General features: G+C 36.8%; 1 protein-coding gene across 1 annotated transcript; it reads right to left on the bottom strand.

Annotated features, from left to right (window-relative positions):
- Positions 1 to 638: 638 nt before the first annotated feature.
- On the bottom strand, positions 639 to 19,132 carry LOC128385279 (chloride anion exchanger-like). The gene is made up of 21 exons (XM_053344138.1): positions 18,883 to 19,132; positions 12,412 to 12,588; positions 11,583 to 11,722; positions 10,158 to 10,268; positions 9,898 to 10,058; positions 8,444 to 8,608; positions 8,187 to 8,339; positions 7,792 to 7,874; positions 6,224 to 6,371; positions 6,017 to 6,130; positions 5,534 to 5,611; positions 5,352 to 5,447; positions 5,132 to 5,238; positions 4,422 to 4,491; positions 4,018 to 4,110; positions 3,678 to 3,773; positions 2,661 to 2,888; positions 2,523 to 2,577; positions 1,764 to 1,909; positions 1,546 to 1,605; positions 639 to 972 (listed from the first exon to the last, which is right to left on the bottom strand). Exons 2-21 carry the CDS (start codon positions 12,540 to 12,542, stop codon positions 946 to 948), a joined length of 2,262 nt encoding a protein of 753 aa, XP_053200113.1. The 5' UTR covers positions 12,543 to 12,588; positions 18,883 to 19,132; the 3' UTR covers positions 639 to 945.
- Positions 19,133 to 21,047: the final 1,915 nt, after the last annotated feature.

Genomic DNA, 21,047 nt, shown 5'->3' on the forward strand with positions numbered 1-21,047 from the left:
ACTCTGACCAATCATTAACACACGCAGGTAGATTTATAATCCATTGCTATAGAAGAAAGTGCAGTTTAACAAGGAAGAAGCATTTTTTCTGTTGTGTCTGTACAAAACACGTGACTCCATTTTAATGGTACAATAAAAGGATATGATAAAATAGAAGCAGTGAATGCACCTGTGAGACTTACTGTAGGGTGAGAATGAAAGCAGGGAAAATCTATCAACCTCATCTTTGCAGTTTTGTTACAGTGTTATATTAGAAAGACTATTACAGTGCCTGTTCAAAACGTGCCTTATTGGAATGGGCCGATTGCTTTCTAAAGAACCACATATGTATGTATCAATATCAATTAACGAATGTATCAATTAAAACAACGTGTCAATCAGAATGAATGTTGAATATCAGTTTGACCTCTGGATGTGTGCACAATACCTGATAATAGTGTCAATAACTTTACTAATTTTCTATTAATAGACTGAATTTTGTGCCAGCACTAGTCTTTCCAAGATACCAAAAAATTGAAACAGTGAATGTAATTATTCAGTTTTGCAAAACATTTATTTCAATATTTCAGCCACTGCACATTCATTCTCATTCATTTCATTGTTTTTGGTCCAAACACAACATTAATCTGAGAACAGTGTGCCAAAAAAAGTTAATTTATTGTCATTGTTGTGAAAATATACAGTAACTATACAACATGTCAAATGTATTACACCTAACATTTTCTACAAATTCACTATGTACAATATAAAAAAAACAGCAATACCATGAAATTAGATTTCTTACATTACAGTGAATACTGTATGTAAACTTAGATTGTCAGATTTACAAAGTCAAAAACAGTATCTCGTTGTTCATTATATCAATGACAGCATGATCAGTAAAATATTCACTCTTTTTGCCTTAATTTTTCTTTAAGTAGAAATAATCATCTTCTTATTCTGAAGTTAGAACTTGGTTTCTGGATCTGGTGCCTGTGGGTGAAAGAGGGGTTTTTTGTTTCAGTAGGTTTCATTTTTGGAGAAGGTGGAGTTATAAAAATGCTGCTTTTACAAAATAAAATAAAATAAAGAATTATGGAACCATATTAGGTTACTCTAGCATTGTATTTATATTATAGATATTTATTTACTGTGATAAACATGCTATAAATTCACTTTTGATTGCTTTAGATAACCTTTAAGTCTATTAAAGGACATAGATATTATAGCAATTTAAAACTTCATTTAAGGGTGATTTTTGTTTTTGACCTCAATGTGATAATTTTCTATGATATTACTTTGATACCCAAACAAGATATACACACTATATACACTAGAAACCTTTTCAATAATGAACATTTCAGGCTGTGAATAAAGATAGACAGTGCATTTAATATATTATGTTGAACAATGGACTTTGTCCCAATAAGATAAACCAATATGTGAAATGAAACAAATAAACAGGATATGTTTTTTCTAAAAAAAAAACACATGAATCATGATAATGATCAAGCAAGGCTATTGCTTAAGTCAAAAAAGAAGAAAACAGCAAAAATGGATACCTACATTTCTATCTCTGCTCCTGAGACTGCCTCCAGGGTGATGAACTGTGACTGTTGTTATAACCTGCAGATCAACATGAACAGTTAAGCATGCTTTAAATGTTTACAGCACTAATATATATATATATATATATATATATATATATATATATATATACAGTACACACATACAGTATATGTCAGGTTAATTTTCACAAAATAAAACAACTTTTTCTTCTCTACCTTTTCAAAGTTGCATTTCTTTTCTGTGGACTCTGGATGGTTCTCGAGGGTGTGCAACATTGCGTCGTGCAGTGTCAAGAAGAACATGGATGGCTTAACTTCATCATCAAAGAAGCTACAGTTATGCAGTTTCTCCAGGATATAAGCTGCAGGCAAGAAATAGATGGTAGGTTATAATGTACAACTAGCTGTCAACAGCATCAGTTGCTCATTGTGTCATGATGATAAGCATTATGTTTTAAGATGTACATCAATATACTTATATCGTATTTATTTAAAGTTATTTACAACTCACAATCACAAAGATTAACATATATTCTAGATTAAGTACATACAATACTGTGAGAAGTAATAGATAAGCAAAAGCCCCCAAGCTATATTTTTTGGGTCTGATGTAAGTGATATGAACAGGCAATGACATTAAAATGATGCATTTGGCAATGAATTGTTTAAATCTGGAAAATACACCACACCAGTGATGGTTGAATGATGTATTAACATATTATATATATATATATATATATATATATATATATATATATATATATATATATATATATGTATATATATATATAGAGATATATATATTATACATATTAATGTCATGATATGAAAAAATAGAGTAATTGAATATAATACATTTATTAAAATTAAATGTTAATACTCATGTAACTTTTGAATAGTAGCCTAATTGTGTGTGCTACGTAGGGCTACTGGTTAGAAAAAGGTAAACCCAGCAGTTTGATGTTTCATACTTACGATCACAAGCCACAATGTAGACCTCAACTTCAATCCGAATCAACTCTTTCAGTGCCTGCAACAAAAACAGAGATGGCTGTAGAACAGTAGCCTCAGCAAATGAACCACTGCAGTCGCTGCTGTGAATGACCAACTCACTGTTTTCAGTCCCTTCAGAGCAGAGATGTCCAGGAAGGAGACAGCGGCGAAGTCCAGGATCACAGTGTGAATGTCCACTCTGGGAACAGCGATGTTGGCCGGAAGCTCAGCATTCCAGTCAATGCGGGTGGGCAGGTCCCTGAAGTCTGTGGGCAGGTCCAGCTCCTCCATGTTGCTCTCATCCTCTGATTCAGTGATGGGTCTACATGAAGTATTCATTAGGCCTTTCTGTAATGGCAAAATATTGTTTATTCACTTTCACTGTTCAGCTCATTTATTAAAAAACTGCACAAAATTTGGGATATGTAACGATTCTAAACAATGTGATTGATTGTGATATTAGTCGCCTGGGTTAGTTCAGTGACTCCATCTGTACTGCAATGCATGGCTGGCATCAAACTGTTGAAACATTATCAGTAATAAACTGTGGACTTTTTGTTGGTTGGTCTCTGGCATAAACTGGTTTAAGTTCTGCAAATTTGCTTTGTTCCTTTTTTTGAGGACTAAACTGACCCCTACTGGTAGGTCTGCCTTTCTTTAATTGAAATACTGGTCACTTCAGATATACCCTGAAGTTCTACCTTAAAAGTGAAAATGGTACGAGTACAACAATTGTGTGTATATATTAAGAAAGTAAATATAAAATGGTCACAGGCATGGCTTATCATCCTTAAATAATTACTTGAGATAAGTGAAGTACCTTGTACCATCTACTGAGCTAATGTCATCACAATCCAGATGTTTGTTACAAAAAGTAATTTGAAACTGGGCCAATGGCATAATAATGATAGTAATGTTTATATTATTGTTTTAATGATGTACTTATTATTGATCATGTAGTACACATGCCCTTCTACGCTGCTAACCTGAATAGAGTTCACCATATCAAACAGGAAGAGATAATGCCAGCATAAAAATTGAGCAACTTACACTTTTATGGCTTTGTCAACGTCTTTTTAGAGTACAAAACAAAGTGTGTTGTTGTTATCACTGCACCGGGTCAAAGTTAATACTTACTGATGTCCATTGTAGATCACCTTTCTTCAGAAGTTTGCGGATCATCCTCAGTGCTTTATTTCTCTTTCTTAATATTCTCAGTGGGTTAAATCCAAGCTGTGTGACAGATGGAATCAAGTCAAAGATTAGATAGCAATCGGCCTGTTATGGAATGATAGTTTAAAGTTGATTTTATTATGTTTATGGTATATTTTATGGCATTTGCCACTGAATCAGATGTTGTGTTGAAAACTAAATGAGCTTAGTTGAGGGGTTTGTATATGAATTACTATTTTTCTAAAAGGATATGACTTTAATACTTAAAAATACTGCATAATGTGCAGTGCACCGTGATACTTACAGCTTCCACCAGCTTGCTCCTGAAGAACTCAATGTTGGCAAAGAAGATTGGTGATGGAATCCTGAAGATTTTCACCCCTTCTGGCTCGTATATCTGGAGAGAATCATAAACTCATTATAGGCAATTGTCAAAATCACAGAAAAGTAATAAATAGTCTAAGTGGGATGCAACATAAACCAGAAAGAAGATAACTGGAATGATTCTTATCACCTCTTTGGTTCACATAAGGGCACTAAAAAGATAGCTTTGCTTTATCTGCACATCTGCAACCTATTTTTGATGGAAATGGAAAATTAGGAGCTCAGAGCTCCACTTAATCCAAGTGTTGGAATCACTGGTCAAAAATACAGTTAATGTTGCAATATAAGTTTCAAAAAGACACCTGCACATTAAAGCCCACTTACACTGATGAAATCCTTTCTATCTTTGTAGATATCAGTTCCCTTGATGTTGGCTAGTACACTGCAGCGGGGGCTGAGAAAAAAGAAACAAAAACTTTATCAACCATTGTTGCAGCTCTGGGAGGCTGTGTTTAGGCACTGTGGTGCTTTGAGGTAAATGCAACATATTCACAATGACGATGCTGGCATGCTGATGTTTAGCAGATACAATGCTGTAATCATATTTACCATCTTAGTTTAGTAAAGTAACAGTAATGGAAACATTATTACTTTTGCAGGTGTTTGGTCATAAACCACAGTTGTTACAATACAATTGAGGGGAACATGAACATTTGTACCATATGTCATGGCAATGTATCTGTAGTTGTTTAGATATTTCACTAAAAATCACAAATGTCAACCTCATGGTGGTACTAGTAGAGGATACAGTCTGTCTGTAAAAAATGTTATGGTAATTGACCCAATAGTTGTTAAGATTTTTCAGTCTGGACCAAAGTAGTGGGCCACCTGATAGACTAACATTGTCAGCCCTAGAACCTCGGAGCTAGTACAGCTATAAATTGGAACATTAAGGACTTACACATTCAACAAACCATTCATACTTTCAATTAATAATGACTGGCCAGATTTACAAGATTTACATATTACAAGCTATGACACAAAGAAATGTAATTATCAAATATTGCTTGGTGAGTCAATGGTAAGATACTCACAATTGAGTCCTGAGGACGACACTGACTAGTTCCACACCAAGACCTACAGCCAGTCCGAGATCCAGTCCCAGTAAGATGGAAGCAAAACAGGTACATAACCACACCACCTGTGCATGGATGAAGGTAAAATACACAAGTTAAAAAACAATGACCGTGATTGTCTTTCAAATGCAGAGATTCCTGACTTTTAAACATTTTTTAAAACAAAATCCAGGCTTACACAGTCTGGTTTGTCCCTCCTCCACAGGTAGGGGACTTCTCTGAATTGCATCAGCATGCCCTTCAGGTTGACAATGACCACAGCTCCCAGCACAGACTGTTAAAACAATGGGTCAAAGGTCAGATGCGATCCGTTAAGAAAAACCCCTGTACATCAGAATCTAGAGATTGAGTCTAGTTTACCTTCGGGAGGGGCTCCAGTAGGAATCCAATTGCCAAGGTGACAATCATCACAATGATGGCTGACAGTAAACCAGCTATCTGAAAAAGGCATTTGAGGCACAGTCAGTTATACTGCAGAGATGAGGAAGATTGCCTTGGAACCACAGCCAATGCAAGTTCAGGTACATGAAAACTGTAGACTGATAAAGAACAAAGGTATGCTTTGAAACAAGCCACCTATTGTCCAATCAACGCTGCATCTCAAATGGTCTGCCTTTGATAGTTGAAGCTCAAAATTGACCCAAGTACAGTACTTTGGTAAATGTATTACTTAGCAATATACTCACCACTGGTAACATAATAAAATATGCTATTACTTTATGTTTTTCTCTTGAATTGGCCTTGACAGTCTTCAAACTTGGCTCAAGCTCAAACTCAAACTGGATCTTTCTTAGATTCAACCAGAATTACACTTCTGGGGAAGGGTCCAATATTTTAGTTTACCTGAGTCTTGCCCCCAGTACTCTCCTGTACTGCACTCCTGGAAAGAGCTGTACTGGCTGCAAAGGACTTGAAGGAGGCTCCAAAGATGTTACTGACTCCAAAAGCGATCAGCTCCTAGAGGCACATCAGAAACATGACACACCTTATTATCAAAATCACCTCAGGCTTTTATCTTAATGTTGTAAATGTCACAGTGTCATCCTGTACCTGGTTTCCATCTATTGTGTAATCGTGTTTCACAGAATAGACCTTTGCCACAGAGAAAGCCACAGCAAAACCCACTATAGCCATTGGAAAGGCTTCGACTGCTGTGTCCTGGAAGATGTGCAGGTTCGGGGCCACAGGAGGCTCGTACCTAAAGAGTATTGTCTGTTAATTGAAATATTTCTCTAATGTTTAACACTGCAAATTCAATCTGAACTCCTTCAGATGACATTTTTTATTGTGGTTATGGCTGATAACAGTCATTATAAAGAACAGGGTGACATGGCATTCATACTACCTATACTTATACATCACAGATTAAGTTATTTTGTTCTTTAATGACTTTATCCACAACTGTTTATTAATTAATACTGCACTTTTTTCCGGCCTTGTTATCTTTTGACCGTGAATGACATGACATTAATTACTGTGTTCTAACAAATAGTGAAGGTGCTTGATTGACACGAGCAAATGATACAGCTGTCCTTCAGGCAGCATTTTTGTAAGATATTCATTCATTTTGTATTTCAAATGAAAGTCTTAGAAAACTGTGAAGCTTAGGATAACACAAATTAAACTTGTATCAAGAGATTGTTTAGCTACTCCGTGGCAGTGAAAACAAGCAACACTGACATATCACCATCTTTTAAGTCAAACTTATCAGCAAAAAATTGTCTATTAACACATCCAGCAGATAGCAAACACCATTAGTGTTCGTTCATTCATATCTGGCATTCATATCATTAGCTGATAAATGTAGAAGGTTCACTAGCTAATCACTAGTCTTGTTGTGATGGGCATTAAGCTACTTGCCCAGTAGCTTTAAGCATTAAGCAAAACACTAAAATGCCCTTAAAACTGAAACAATGAGCTGAAAGACGCAGTCTTAGCAATAATTCCATATGGGTTAACCTTTTTCAATACACATACTCATCTTACCCTTTGTTATAATAAAAAAAAGATTGCAACTAAAAATGTTCTTAAAGGGTCTTTAGTTTTAGTAGTTTATTTGTCCAGGTTTTAATATATCTGTCTCCACCCCAATACAATGAAGGTGAATTGTATTGGTGGTGCTCACAGATTTACATTTACAAGACTCAATGCTAACATTTCTGTTCCAGTTACTCAGGATGGTCCACATGCCTCACTGTCACACACACCTTCCTGTGTTCCTTGAAACTACCCCCTATGAAAGAGGTAGTTCCATTGAAGGTTGTTGACTTCTTGTTTTTTGAGTGAACCAACCCTTTAAAATCAGATGCTAATATTCATCATCAAAGTACTGTTGGTCCCTTCATGAAACTCAGCCTAATGTTTAGATGAGCATCTACATATTTCTATCACTTACACAGGGAGAGCACAATAGAAGATCAATGACAAGAATAGAAACATGGGGATGTGCTGACCCTATGCCACCATGGGTAGATAAGATCAGATTGTGAAAATACATGTGGTATTAGACTGGGACTTGTCTGGTAACTAAGCTTCAGAGTTTAAATATCACTGTAAATATTGAGACCCAAATAACACCAAACATTTCTTTGTTTTAGTTATTCTGTAAAGTATCTTACCCCTTTGGAATATAGCCAACCACATCGATGCCATACGTTGTCTTGAAGTCAAATGCATAAGAAACTCCACAAGCAATGACAGTCTGAGGAGGAAATGACACATCACTAAATGACAGCTGAAAAATATACTTAGTTTCATGATGAGAGATATTTATTAACTTATGATTTAGAATAAGTGAGCTGTTTCCTTGAACTGATGTGAATGTTTTCTTTTAAGTACCTTAAATGATACCATAAATTAGATTAATGATTGTATGATACTCTAATCTAGTACACACCGAAAAAGTTGTAATCAAAACAATGTTATCATCACTACTGTTTATATGACTAACACACCTTTACTGCCTCAGGCTATGGAAACATTTTTAAGGATCATGTTGCACAATCTTGCTCACCATTATAACTTCTATGGGTATGGGCACAGGCAGCTTGGATTTAAATCTGTCATTTAGCTCCTTCACAATGAACACCACCACCATGATCACCAAGGAGATCACCACATCACAGATGTTGGTGGAGGTTATCTTGTTGAAGATGATCTCCAGGGTCTGTTAAAGAAAAAAAATCCAGATGAACCTGTGTCTAAGAGGTAGATGATCCACTTATCTGATTATGATCAACAGCCAGAAAGCTTTAATACTTTTTCACTTACATATATGATAGCGAGTGGTCCACTGATGCCCGGAACAGTCAACCCCAGTATGAACTTCAGCTGTGATACCAGGATGTGGATGGCAGCAGCTGTGGTGAAGCCAGACACCAGGGTGTCCGACAGGTACATGACGACAAAGCCCACCTGCAGGACACCCATCGCCAACTGGAAAAAACAGAGAGGCCATGTTGATGATGAGGTAGTATAGGAACATAAAGTTTTCTATTACATCTGAATCTGGAGGGGATTCACCCCTAGATACACTAAAGGTGCAGGGAAGAGCATACAAACTCTGCTCATATCTGTATCACTCTCTGAATCAGTGCATCCTGGCTACTAATACATCACATACATCAAACTGTTGCAATGCTCTGTGGCGTGGCAAGTGTTTGTCCCATTTATGGTAACAAAAGACCAAAGAAAAGCACAAGTTAGTCACTGTGCAACTCTGTCTCCTAGAAATTACATTCATATGCTACTGAACAGCAACGGCAAGTATGTTTAGATGGAATATAATGTTGCCAATATTCTGTTTTCTTTCAACATAATGGGAAAAAGTTGTAAGGCAAGTCACAGATATGCTAATACTGTGTACATATTAGTAAAATGTTCAGTGACAACGTATTACATTTTTAAAAATTCTGATAAATATTCAATCTTCCAGTAACAATATCAAATGACAGTAAGAAGAACATCATTAAAAGTATAGTTATGTTTACTACTTTCAGCACCCACCCTGACAAACTCCCTTCAACTTCAGAGTATAGCATACTGTAGCTAAATGTAGAACTTCATTAATTGGAAAAAACATTGTCTGTTAATATAATCCACATTAGCAAACGCAACGTAATTATAATGCAATCCTTCATTCACTTTCTAGCCAAGAGGTAGATAAAATTCATATCCGCCTGTTAAATATTCGCTGAAATTAGGAGATGGTTAGCTTAGCATAAACACAGTGAGCACGGGGAAACAGCTAGCATAAAAAAAGCTAGCCTAGCTCTGTCTGAAGGTCCTGTAAAGCGCACTAATTAGCATTTTTGATATAGTTTGTTTTATCTGTACAAAACCCTAAGCGTTAAAACAACGGTCTGTGTTATGTGCTGGACTATTTTTTGGCTGGACGCAGTCTCGGCTTGAGTGATGTCATCTCGTGAGATGTCACATGTTAGCTGTATTTTGTTACCTTGCAAATCAAACTATTTCTTTAAGCGGGTTGAATCAAGTACGTCAAATATTAGCAAAGAATCACTGTTATTGCACCTTTAATCTTACTAGACTTCAAATGAGGGTTGCTTAGGGACACCTCAGTAAGGCTCACTGTTGCTCGAGGTTCTAAACCTACCGTATCACTCTGACATTTCACCTCACTAATGACAGTTTATATTGCTCTGTTGACAAGATAAACAGCTGTTGAAGGGATGAACTGAATGGCTGCAGTGAGTGCGTTTAACCTGCATGAGCCCGGCAAGGAAGGTCACAGAGGACGCCACCAACACTCTCTGCTCGTCTCTCGTCAGGCCTTCAAACCCTGTGATGTTGGCGGGAGGACCCTCGTCTGGGACAAGTCTGGTCACCACTGAGCCAATCATCAGACACAAGACTGGGAACGGACCTGCAGAGAGAGAGAGAAAATGGGGACATTGAATGAGACAACACACTTACTACTAATGAATAATCTCACCACAAACACACCTATGTAAACTGATTTTACCGACTGAGATGTGTCTGGAGGTGCCAAGAAAAAAGTAGACGACGACAGGGAAGAAGGCTGAGAAGAGTCCATACCAGGGTGGCAGAGAGGCCAACAGACAGTAGGCCAGACCTGGAACACACACACACACACACACACACACACAAACTTCACTTTGTTGATCAGATACTGCAGTTAAAACATAAATGTATTCCAAAATCCCAAAACAAAGTATCATATTTAATGTTTTTGGCTTTTATGTGCATGCTGAAAAGGGAAAAAAACATAACATTTACAAAATAATTCATGATTTGGTATTTCTTTAGTAATAACAGATTTTGTAAATATAAATAAAACACCTATTCTGAACTTTAACTATTTCCACTGCCACTATAAAGTAAAAAAAAAAGAAAAGTAAAATAAAATTAGCCTGAATTAAATTCCCAATGAGAACTCAAACTGTAATGTAATGGAACATTTAATATTGATCAATGATAAAATCTATAACAATAATAAACTGGGATTGTTTATAAGCATGGGCTGAAGACAGCCACATTATTACTGAACAATTTAGACAAAGAAACAGAGGTTGACTATGAGGTTATCGTATATTATCAGATTAGACACAAGTTGCACAACTGTTAGTCATTAAACAGTGGCATTAAGAAGAGGAAACAAGCGAAAGCAATACTACACCAGCTGTAAACAAAATAACCAAGCAACAATTTTGAAATGGATGAGATTTGGGGATTTTTTTTGGAAAAAAATGTCCCTTTACTCCTATTGTTCCTCCTTGTTTTCAGAGGTGCAGATGATATTTATAGCACCCATTTTTCCAATATAAATCAACACATCAACACGAACGAATAATGGAGGAACACCTCACATAAATCATAAACAGGATACATCTTCTCTGTTAACAATGTTCAAATGCAGATGTTTTCCTTTGGATGGCAGTACCATGTGACTGGAGAGTCGTTTATTTACCGTAATTTCCTCCCTTTACTGACTCATGCCCTGTGAATTCGGCTACAGATAACTCTGAAAGTTTCATCTTCATTTCAAGGCCAGATAAAATATTTGTACATGGCAAATTAGTGTCAAATGCATCAAGAAGTTTTATTAAAATCTGGTCATTTGTCTTATTTTCTACCAATTTGGAATAACTGCTTTCACTGAAATTGCAGTCCATGTCTATGCTAACACTACTGTTGGTCTGTGGAGGGCTGCAGTCAGTCCAATATGACACACAGAAGTTGCCAACAGCTTGTTTTCACCAACCAGAGATGTGGGAATTTCACCTGTTATCCTCCACAATAATACTACGAGTTGCCAGTGCAGCGCAGAGAATGACAGAGGGTGTCAAAGACTTGCTTTTTATGTGGTTGCTATACATTTAGAGTGTGATTTAAAGTATAGGAAGTTAATCATTCACTCATTATTTACCTTGCAGGACAGCTACAAGTCCAGTGCTAACACCGGACACAATGTCACTGAGCAGCCACTCCTTGATTCGATAGATTTTCAACCAGCCGATGATCGGCAGGAGAGACAGAGCTGCATTCTTGGCTCGTTTGGTATCACATCTACAATGAGAAATAAATATAGAAATATGAGTCATACATGTTAAATAGAAAAACAAAGTTGTAGATGGATGATATTCACTAGTACAGATATTGACAGTGGAAATGAGAATAAAAATACTATAAAAGTATAAAAAGCTGATTTACAAAGACAGGTGACACTACCAAATCCTTAAGAAACACACATAAGAGGCTGTATATTGTTGAATTTGGAGGCAGGAAGGTAAGAAGTGGGTTCAAATAAACCACTCAGCACATGTTTAAATTATGTGTATGTATTTAAAATGGTTATCATTATTATACAACTAACAGGCAGTGAATTAATACTTACATAGTGTGTGTACATTTTAAAAAAAAAGTTGTATAAAAGACTGAACCTTGTGCATTGAGTCAGAGGGTTATTTTTCATATCAAAGAATGTTTAAATTTACAAAATTTGTTCTTTTTCAACATAATTGGACCTCAATCTAAACTATAAAAACTTTGCCCAAATGTAAATAAAATGTAGGTTATTATATTTAAACTTGCAGACATTGCTTCTATTCAAACTTGTATTCATTGCTATGAACAAATGTTATACATTAAGTTGAAAAATCATCTCACCATCCATAAGGGACAGACTTTAAGGGTTGATGCATTGATCACAAGTCAAAAGCCACACAAGAAACTCAAAAACCAAAAGCCTTCCTTACGTGAAGTATTGCTTGACATGGTCCAGCATGGTCTTATGGTGCCTGTAGACCTTCTCATGCTCCTCGGTGAAGGACTCCTCCGAGTACAGCGGCCTGGCCACCACATACTGCTTAGCTCCCGGTCGCATCATCTCGCCTCTGCTGCCTGGAGGACTGCTGCTTCCTCTCTATGTGTCTCTGAGGTCCATTAATCACATTAGGGTTAGGAAGAAGGTCCTGTCTTGTCTTTGAACATCACTTATCAAAGAACATTAACGGCAAACAACAAAGGTCCAGAACCCCCCCAAATAGAGGCAGAGCACTGCTGCACACCACGCACTGCCCTGAGGCGGGGGGGGGGGGGGGGGGGTGTATTTGTCAGGCTCTATATGAGCTCTAGAACCAGATTCACACCAGAGACGCTTGTTTTGAATTTTAGCACTGAAATGTCTCAGCTCCTTGACTTTTCTAACTTTCTTTTTCTCAATATTTGAATCATTCCCGAAAATTCTATTTCTTTATCTAGAGTCCTCAACACCTTTCTAGTTCAGGCTACTTATAAAAATCCTCCAATGTACAAAAAAATCACCCTGAAAAGCTTTAAAAAATAAACTTGTTTTCCAGTAAACCTTCATATCCTTGTGTAATATACAGCAGCTTATACCACGTACCTGACAGTGTCCTAATCTGTCTTAAATCCAAGGTTTCCAGTCTCCCTTCTGTCTCCTCCAGCTCTTGGAGTACAACTGGGACCTCTGACAGTTTTGCCATCAATAAATGCCACCTCTGCCACTTATCACGACTGTAATTATTAACAGCAATTATGATGAAGTCCCTGTTTCGCACAACTGCTGGACGCCTGCCTTATCCTTGACCATTGTTCTTTACTGATATCTGCAAGGCGCAACTTTCAGTAGAAGCTTTCCGCCCCCGTAGAGCATTTGGAAGTTATTGTACCAATGGGCAGGATAGGGAGGATGTGGACGGGGGACAGACAGGACAGAACAGGACAGGTTATTGTTATGAAGTGGAAATCAAGTAGCTTTTCAGGAGAGGAAGCCCTGGCAAAGGTCGGCTGCAGCACTCAAGAATAAAAATAGTCTACAGGAACGCAGGTTGTCGAATGAAAAGTCCCAAATTTATTTATCCAGCGTGTGATGATAAGACACACTGATACTATGATAAGCAGACCCCCAGCATGGCCAGTTAAACACATAACAAGATAAAATTCATGAGTCATCTTAAATCTAACTTTTTGTTTTTCCATCTACAAAGTAGACAAAAGTAAACTTTCTTCAAATTTAGAGTTATGCTACCCAAACTGATGAAGAGCAGAAACTGTAAGAGTGTGAGGTGTGTGTGTGTGTGTGTGTATGTGTGTGTGTGTGTGGGGTTGGAGGGGGAGGGTCGTTCACTGGTTTCAGTCCACTGAGTTGGAATGCAAACATTACGGGAAAATGTGGGAATGACCTTACCGAAATGTCTGCTCAGAATTAAGTGGAAGTATTGCCTGCCTCCACTGTTCAAGCAGTCATACCTGATTCATGGGAAATGTGTGTGTGTGTGTGTGTGAGAGAGAGAATCTAAACGTGTGTATAATAATAATAGTAATAACTGTATTTATATAGCATCTTTCATGCAGCTCAAAGTGCTTTACATTTAAAGCAATAAAACAAGAGCAAACAAGTAAAGCAAGTTCAAATAAATAGCATAGGTTAAAAAAATAACCCAGAACAAACTAATAAAAGATTAGATTTAAAAGATGAAACTAAGTGAAATAAGGCTAAAATACAATATAAAACACAGATAACCTAAAAGCATTGTGGTATAAGTTATGTTTATGCTCTTAAAAAAAAAAGTTTGATGTACATGATGGGTAAGGTGTTCCATGTCCGAATATAAAATGACACCAAGACTATATACATTAGATTTGGTCTGATGAGCCGTGCTGAGATGACTAAAAAAGCTGTTTCTTTTTGATTTTGGTTCCAATAATAAAAGTATTTGTCCTCAATTGTTGCTCATTCACCGATTTATGGAGACTAGAAAGGCGGTCATGAAGTGAACGCTGTCAGGGTTTGTTGGCTCGGTTGAGATAAATAATTGGGTATTGTTGGCGTAGATGTGTACAGGGCCGTTTCAAGGAATTTGAGGGCCCCAAGCAAAATGGGGATCAAAACAGGGATCATCCCTATGTTCCCCCAGGTCCTATGTTCCCTGCTTTGTATGTGACCGGGGAACATAGGGATTATCCCGTCTACAGTTAGCCAGTTAGCGGAGTTAGCAGCCGAGTTAGCCGCCGAGTTAGCAACCGAGCTAGCCGCCGAGCTAGCAGCCCCTACTGTGGGGGGCCCCCTTGAGGGGGATTCTGGTAACAGTGTCGCTGCACTTTCCTGCATTGACCATCACAGCATTTAAAGGGACGCGCACACAGTTTGTCGTTGCATTCAATTCATAACCAGTCGTTGTCTGGGGGCCCCCGGCCAGCTCGGGGCCCAAGGCAATTGCTTGGTTTGCCTGTCCTGTTGCGGCCTGGATGTGTTTATTGACTGATGACGCATATGTAAGTGTAAATGTGTTCTTGGCTTCATATGTTCAGTGTACCAGTTACTCCAACTGAAATATACACTTACCTCACATGCCACTTCATTAGGTACACCTGTGTAATCTAATGCAATCCAATACAACAGCTCTGCCATAAATTCTAAATTCATAAAACTTTTATAGTTATATATAATATAAGTTGATATTGGCATAAAGGTGATACAGTAGTTCTACTTTATGTTTATTATTGAGGTTGTGAAGGGTGCTAGTGCATGATATTGAATGCTGTTCCCAATATTTTGCCCATGCTATTAACATACATGAAGGAGACATAATATTTGGAACTCCAAATAATGCAACCCAGTACAGTTTGTAATATACAATAATAACCCAGTGTAACCTGTCTGGGTGGCTGAGGTCATATATGTTATTAGGGCCAGCATTTGTTCTTTCACACCGTGCTGTGTAATAAATGACAGCATAATAATTGGTATCTGATAAATGCTTGAACGGTGATCTTCACTCGATGGCACCAAGGTCAGCTTTCTTTTTCCACTTGGAATGCAATTATTTCCAATGATAAAAAAGAAGAAGAAGAAGAAGAATGTGTGTAAATGTTGCATTAGTGTATGAAAAGTTTAGAGATTTTTAGATTTAGATTTTTAGAATTTCCAATATGCAAAAAACCCCCCAAAACATCCACACAACAGAAATAAGCCCATATATGTGTTATCTGTCTTTTTTTATTACAGCAATCTGTTATCAAGGAAGGAATAGACGTGATGATGTGTGTTTATGGATGGCATGCAGTTTCAGTGCATGATGTAAAGTGATGTTCATGCAATTCCACGTACACTATGAGCATAGGTCTACATGCAAATGTCATGTCAGCCAGTCCAACTCTCTTTGTTACAACTTCAAACTGGAAAGAAACAACAGGAACATAATTAAAGTGTTGCCTGTTTTTTTTTCCCCTCCCAAGACAACTTCAAAAGAAAACTTCACACGGCACACAGCAAGAAATTGCAACTACAGCATACAGAGTGTCCTGAACTGTTCCGTTGGTATGAACAGGATGTGGTGAGACACAGATAGAGGGGATGTGAAGGCGGGGGCAAAGTAGTACGTTTGTAGTAATCTGCCTTGCAATGTTGCAACATTGTCTCTGATCAGATGATCATGACTGTCCTATTTTCTTGAGAAAAAAAAGGAAAGTTTACAATTGAAGGACAGAAGGGTGCAACACCTTCATCATGTCGCAAAGGGAGAAAGAGATAAGCAACTGAAGAGTGTAGTGTGAAATGGCATTTAGGGATTGTAGTCCAACTTGGATGTTTAAAAAAGACAGAAAGAAAGACCACAAATCTGCCAATGATAATTAATACAATCAATATGTGTGGTATAAAAATTATACATGAATTTATTAGTAAAAAAAAGTAGCCATACCCACCCCGTGATTCACAGCAGTGTTGCATTATGTATTTATTTTCATTGGGAATATCTTGGATTAACATGGACTGTGCATTGTTCATTGAGTCATTGTAACACTTTTGGGGGACAGGGGCCTCTTCACTCCGGGCCCCTCAGCTGTGAAACTTGAAACTTGAGTATCAGTTTCATCTTTTAAATAACTTCTTAAGACTCATCGTTATTTAATTCTTATAGTTTTTACTAATGGTAATCCTCATCCCCACCCCATCTATAGCGCTTCTTTTTTTATATATTTTATATTTTATCTCTGTTTCATGGTTTTGTCTGTTGATGGTTTTCCTATTTTATGATCTTACTGTGTAATCTTGATTGCCTGTACTATAACATTTAGCTCCTTCTGTTTCTCTCCATATACCAAAAAAGAGCCAACATCAGGTACTCAACATTTTAATTTATGTTATTTAATTCAATTGCATTTTATGTATACAGAAAATATGTGTACTATATCATGTAAGGATAATTTATTCTAACCAAAGATTGTAGATAACACTCTACACTCTACTTGAGGTTTGAGTTCTATGAAAAGCTTTCTGCAACCTCATGAAAAAAGTACGCTGAAAATGTGACTGTTAGAAAATGTTTCACCTTTAAAAAAAATCTTTATTGGTGCTTTTTTGCTTTGTGGTGCTAGTATTGTTAAAGTAATGAGTCACTGTATTAGAGTGTTCTTATAATAGACAACCCAACCTAGTCAAACCGGTAATAACAGTTAGATTTGTTTGGCTTAGGGACACAACAAGTTCCCTAAGCCAAGTTGATAAGACATTTCTTCAGACAGTCGCCTATTACACATCCAGCATGGACCATCATGTATATCTGTCCTTTTGATGAACGTAAGTCAAATATTCACACTTGTTTTTACTCTTACCTGCTAAATGTTTATTATGTCCCTCAACTACTATAGTTGCTCATTTTACTTGCCTGCTGTTTAGGTGCTGAGCAGGTTGCATACAGTGAGATTTTTACAGGTTTGCCTGTTGCAGTCAATAAACAACACTCTTAAAACCAATGTGTTGAAAATAACACAATTTTTTGTTGGTTTTTAACACATCTCTATGTCCAGATAAGGACAACACAACTTGCGTTAATTTTACATTTTGTGTAGAACTTTGAACTCTGTGTAGAACTTCCCCTCAGGGAAATACTGAAATTTAACACAACATTTGTTGAAATCATCATTGCACAAAAAATGTGTTGATTTCCAACACATTTGTTTTAAGAGTGAACACTATGAGAGTGATGAGAGCGATGAGAGTGAACCAAAACAGAAAAGTTGTGTGCGACAACCCCCCCCCCCCAAAACAACTAGCTGAAAGACACTAAAATACTCAGACAACTCATCTCTACAAGCAACCCTTTTCACATTAAAGATCATCGTCTGATCCATTGTTATACAAATGCTACAAAATTGCGGCAACTTTAAAGGAGTAAGACAAAAAGAAGGGAGTGCTATGTCAGTGACATGATAGATAACATGATAGATAACAAGGCAGATAACAAAGCAAATAAAAACCATGTTTCAAAATTGCATTTTGTGTGACTACATAAATAAACACATGTGCATTGAATCACCTGCTGTAGTTTTTAAGAACCTATTCAGTTTTTGGGATGATGTGTCATTTTGGAATTCTTCAGTATTACCACAATGGGCAAAACATTAAGAACAAGTTTGAATTTCAAAGGATTTGTTCTCTTAAAATTGGCAGTTTTGGATTATTACCACATCGTATCTGATAGTACAATGCAGTAGGTGACAATAAGAACAATAGAGAAGATAGAGATCATGTGGGAATATGATTATGTACACTATAAAATGTAATCCATTTTGATACACTTTTGATATATCAGTTTTAACTCTGTATTGCCCAATGCTTTACTGTTATCTTATCTGAACAACCCAATCAGATAGCATGGTAGGAAGCTCACATGCACAAGATAGCTTTACTTCTATTGATAGAAAAGTTGAGAGAGACCCAGCAGAGAAATTTAGAGAGTTGGAACCTCTATCAACACCTTTTGAAACCACCAATGTTAGTAATCCAACGTATAATTAACAGATTTTACTATCTATCAAAACTAATGTTCGTTCAAGTCTCCAATAAAAGGCTTGTGTACACTGGACACGCTCGGCAACTGAGGCTCGACACATGAAAGGTACCTTTATGGCACAGACTTTACACCCATCATATAGGCAATAAATAGCAGCAACCACTGGTGTAGATAATACCAGAAGACAACAGAACTATTCAGCGAAGTCAGATCTGACATTCTGCTAACAAAGATAACCGATGCAATCACAGATTAACACCAAAATTTTGGCTCAACACTTCCAATTCTGGAGAACCTTACTGCAATTGCTCAGTAAATAAAATTGAAGTTGGCAATTCATTATGTTTTCCAGCTAATTCTGAGTCAGCAGACAAAGTGTAAATAGGGAACAGTTAGAATGTCACTTACTGATGCAGGAAGGTCAGTCAGCTCATGATCATGCCTCCATGTGTCTTTAAAGTGGTTATTAAAGTCTAATGTCTCTCCTCTCCTAGTCTTTATATCCTTGCAGACACACTGGACACAGCAAAAGTGTTTACACCAAAATTAACATTCACAAAACTATTGCAAAATGCTGTGGTGTACAGTTAGTGTTTTCTTAGGGTCGGTTTGTGGGGACGAAAGCTGCGTATGCGAGCATGTTTGCTTCTGTGACTAATGCTAGCAACCGTGCAGTGTTCTTGTACAGTGACTGTAGCAAGCATGCTTCAGGACAGAGTAAACATTGTTCTTCTATTAGTGGAACAATGTTGACAGCTAGATCTTCAGTGATTTCCAACCAGGAATGAATGCCAGTGAGGGGGTACAAAGTTTAGAGGTGAGCAAAAAAAAAAAAAAAAATCAATAGTAATAGCTAACAACAACTCTTTACTGACCCAAGTTTATCATTGAAAGCTCATGTTGTGGAGACAAAGTAAAAACCATTGATATTTATTACAAATTGAAAGTCCAAAATTTGGAATTCTGGAATTGTCCTTTTAATGAAGGCAACTTGCTGAAAAACAACTTGAATGTGAATGTTTAATCCAGTGAAAAAGCATAAGACGAGAACACAGAATAAAATGTTATACAATACATGCTTCTCTTAGAAATGAAAGTTAAATGACTTGCTCAATGCAGTACATGAAAGGTTTTTTTTGTCTCTACATCCTGAATCTACATGCACAATATAAATGGACCCTGAAACTGAAACAGATAAATGGAATTCAGCCATCCTTGATGGCACAAAAATGTGTGAATAAAAAAGTGTATCATCTTCATATGGCTTTGGTGGCTTTTAATTACACACATCATATTCTAGATGCAGCTTTACAGCAGTTCCATTCCATGGTTTACGGTGTGTTTAATGTCTGGCAACAACACAGATGAGTCAGTTCCTTTTAGTAGCCTGCACAATACATGACTGACAGTTCAGTCTTTGAGACACCTTGGTATGAAACTTCCCCATACCTGATGAATTCACTGCGGATTCTATTGTGCATAAAAGTCATATTTATTCAACCATGATGAGTTTCATTAAGTGGGCCATGCAGTTGTAAAAACAGGCTTTATTGTAATATTGTATCTAGTTCTGTCCATTGCCTGAACATAAATGCACAGGTGATAAGTTATCATAGTAAGATTTAATCCTGATAATGAGAAAATGTGAGCTCCTTGCAATGTAGTCAGTCGAAATAGTTTGATATGCTGTATGCCAAAATGTAAGCATACAATTAAAATGTAAATGTAAAATTTTGACATTTTTGGTGTTACACTTCATTCATTCATTCATTCATTCATTCATTCATTCATTCTTTCAACCTTCATTTAGATTTGGAAATATCCTAGGTGCCAAGAAAGACAAATAAGATAAAAATATAATAATTTAAACATAATAAACATAATAATATAGAAAACTAAAAGTCATAAGAAAATCTAATTAATAAAAATACTAACATATTTACAACTTCATGAATTAATAACGTTATTAGAAATTACAGCAAATGGGTTTTTATCCTTGGCCTATGGATAAAAATAAGGTAAGTTTTAGAATGTTCTGTTTATTATTACACGTTGTAGGTGCGATTTTCCAAGGTCAGTAAAAACAGCCAGCACCTGTAGCACAGCGTGCCTGATGAAGGCCTGTCTTAAAAGAAAACAACAGAGTAATGTAAGGGGCTGGAAAAAAAACAGTGAGGGCCTTATAAATTAATAAAACCGGTTCTAATCAAACCTGACAGAGAGAGAGAGGGCCACCTAACCTTAACATAAGTATTATTATTATCACTGGTAATAAATCTTGGTGCAGAGTGATAAACAATGTCCAAGGTGTTCAAAGTTGCAGCTGAAGCATGCATATATATAAAATGTAACCATAAATCAATACTGATAGAAAGCACCTCAATTAGCACCCTTTTACAATGCATTGGAAAACATGTTTTATTCCTACTGTATAAAGCTGCGTTCACGCTGCAGGCAAATCTGATTCAAATCTGATTCCTTCTCAAATCTGATTTTTAGGCCTGACTGTCCACACTGTTTTTAGCAAGTGTCCAAATCGGATTTGATGTCATATAATCACGACAGCGACAACA

This window comes from Scomber japonicus, chromosome 23 (genome assembly GCF_027409825.1).
Source record: "Scomber japonicus isolate fScoJap1 chromosome 23, fScoJap1.pri, whole genome shotgun sequence".
Taxonomy (NCBI): Eukaryota; Metazoa; Chordata; class Actinopteri; order Scombriformes; family Scombridae; genus Scomber; species Scomber japonicus.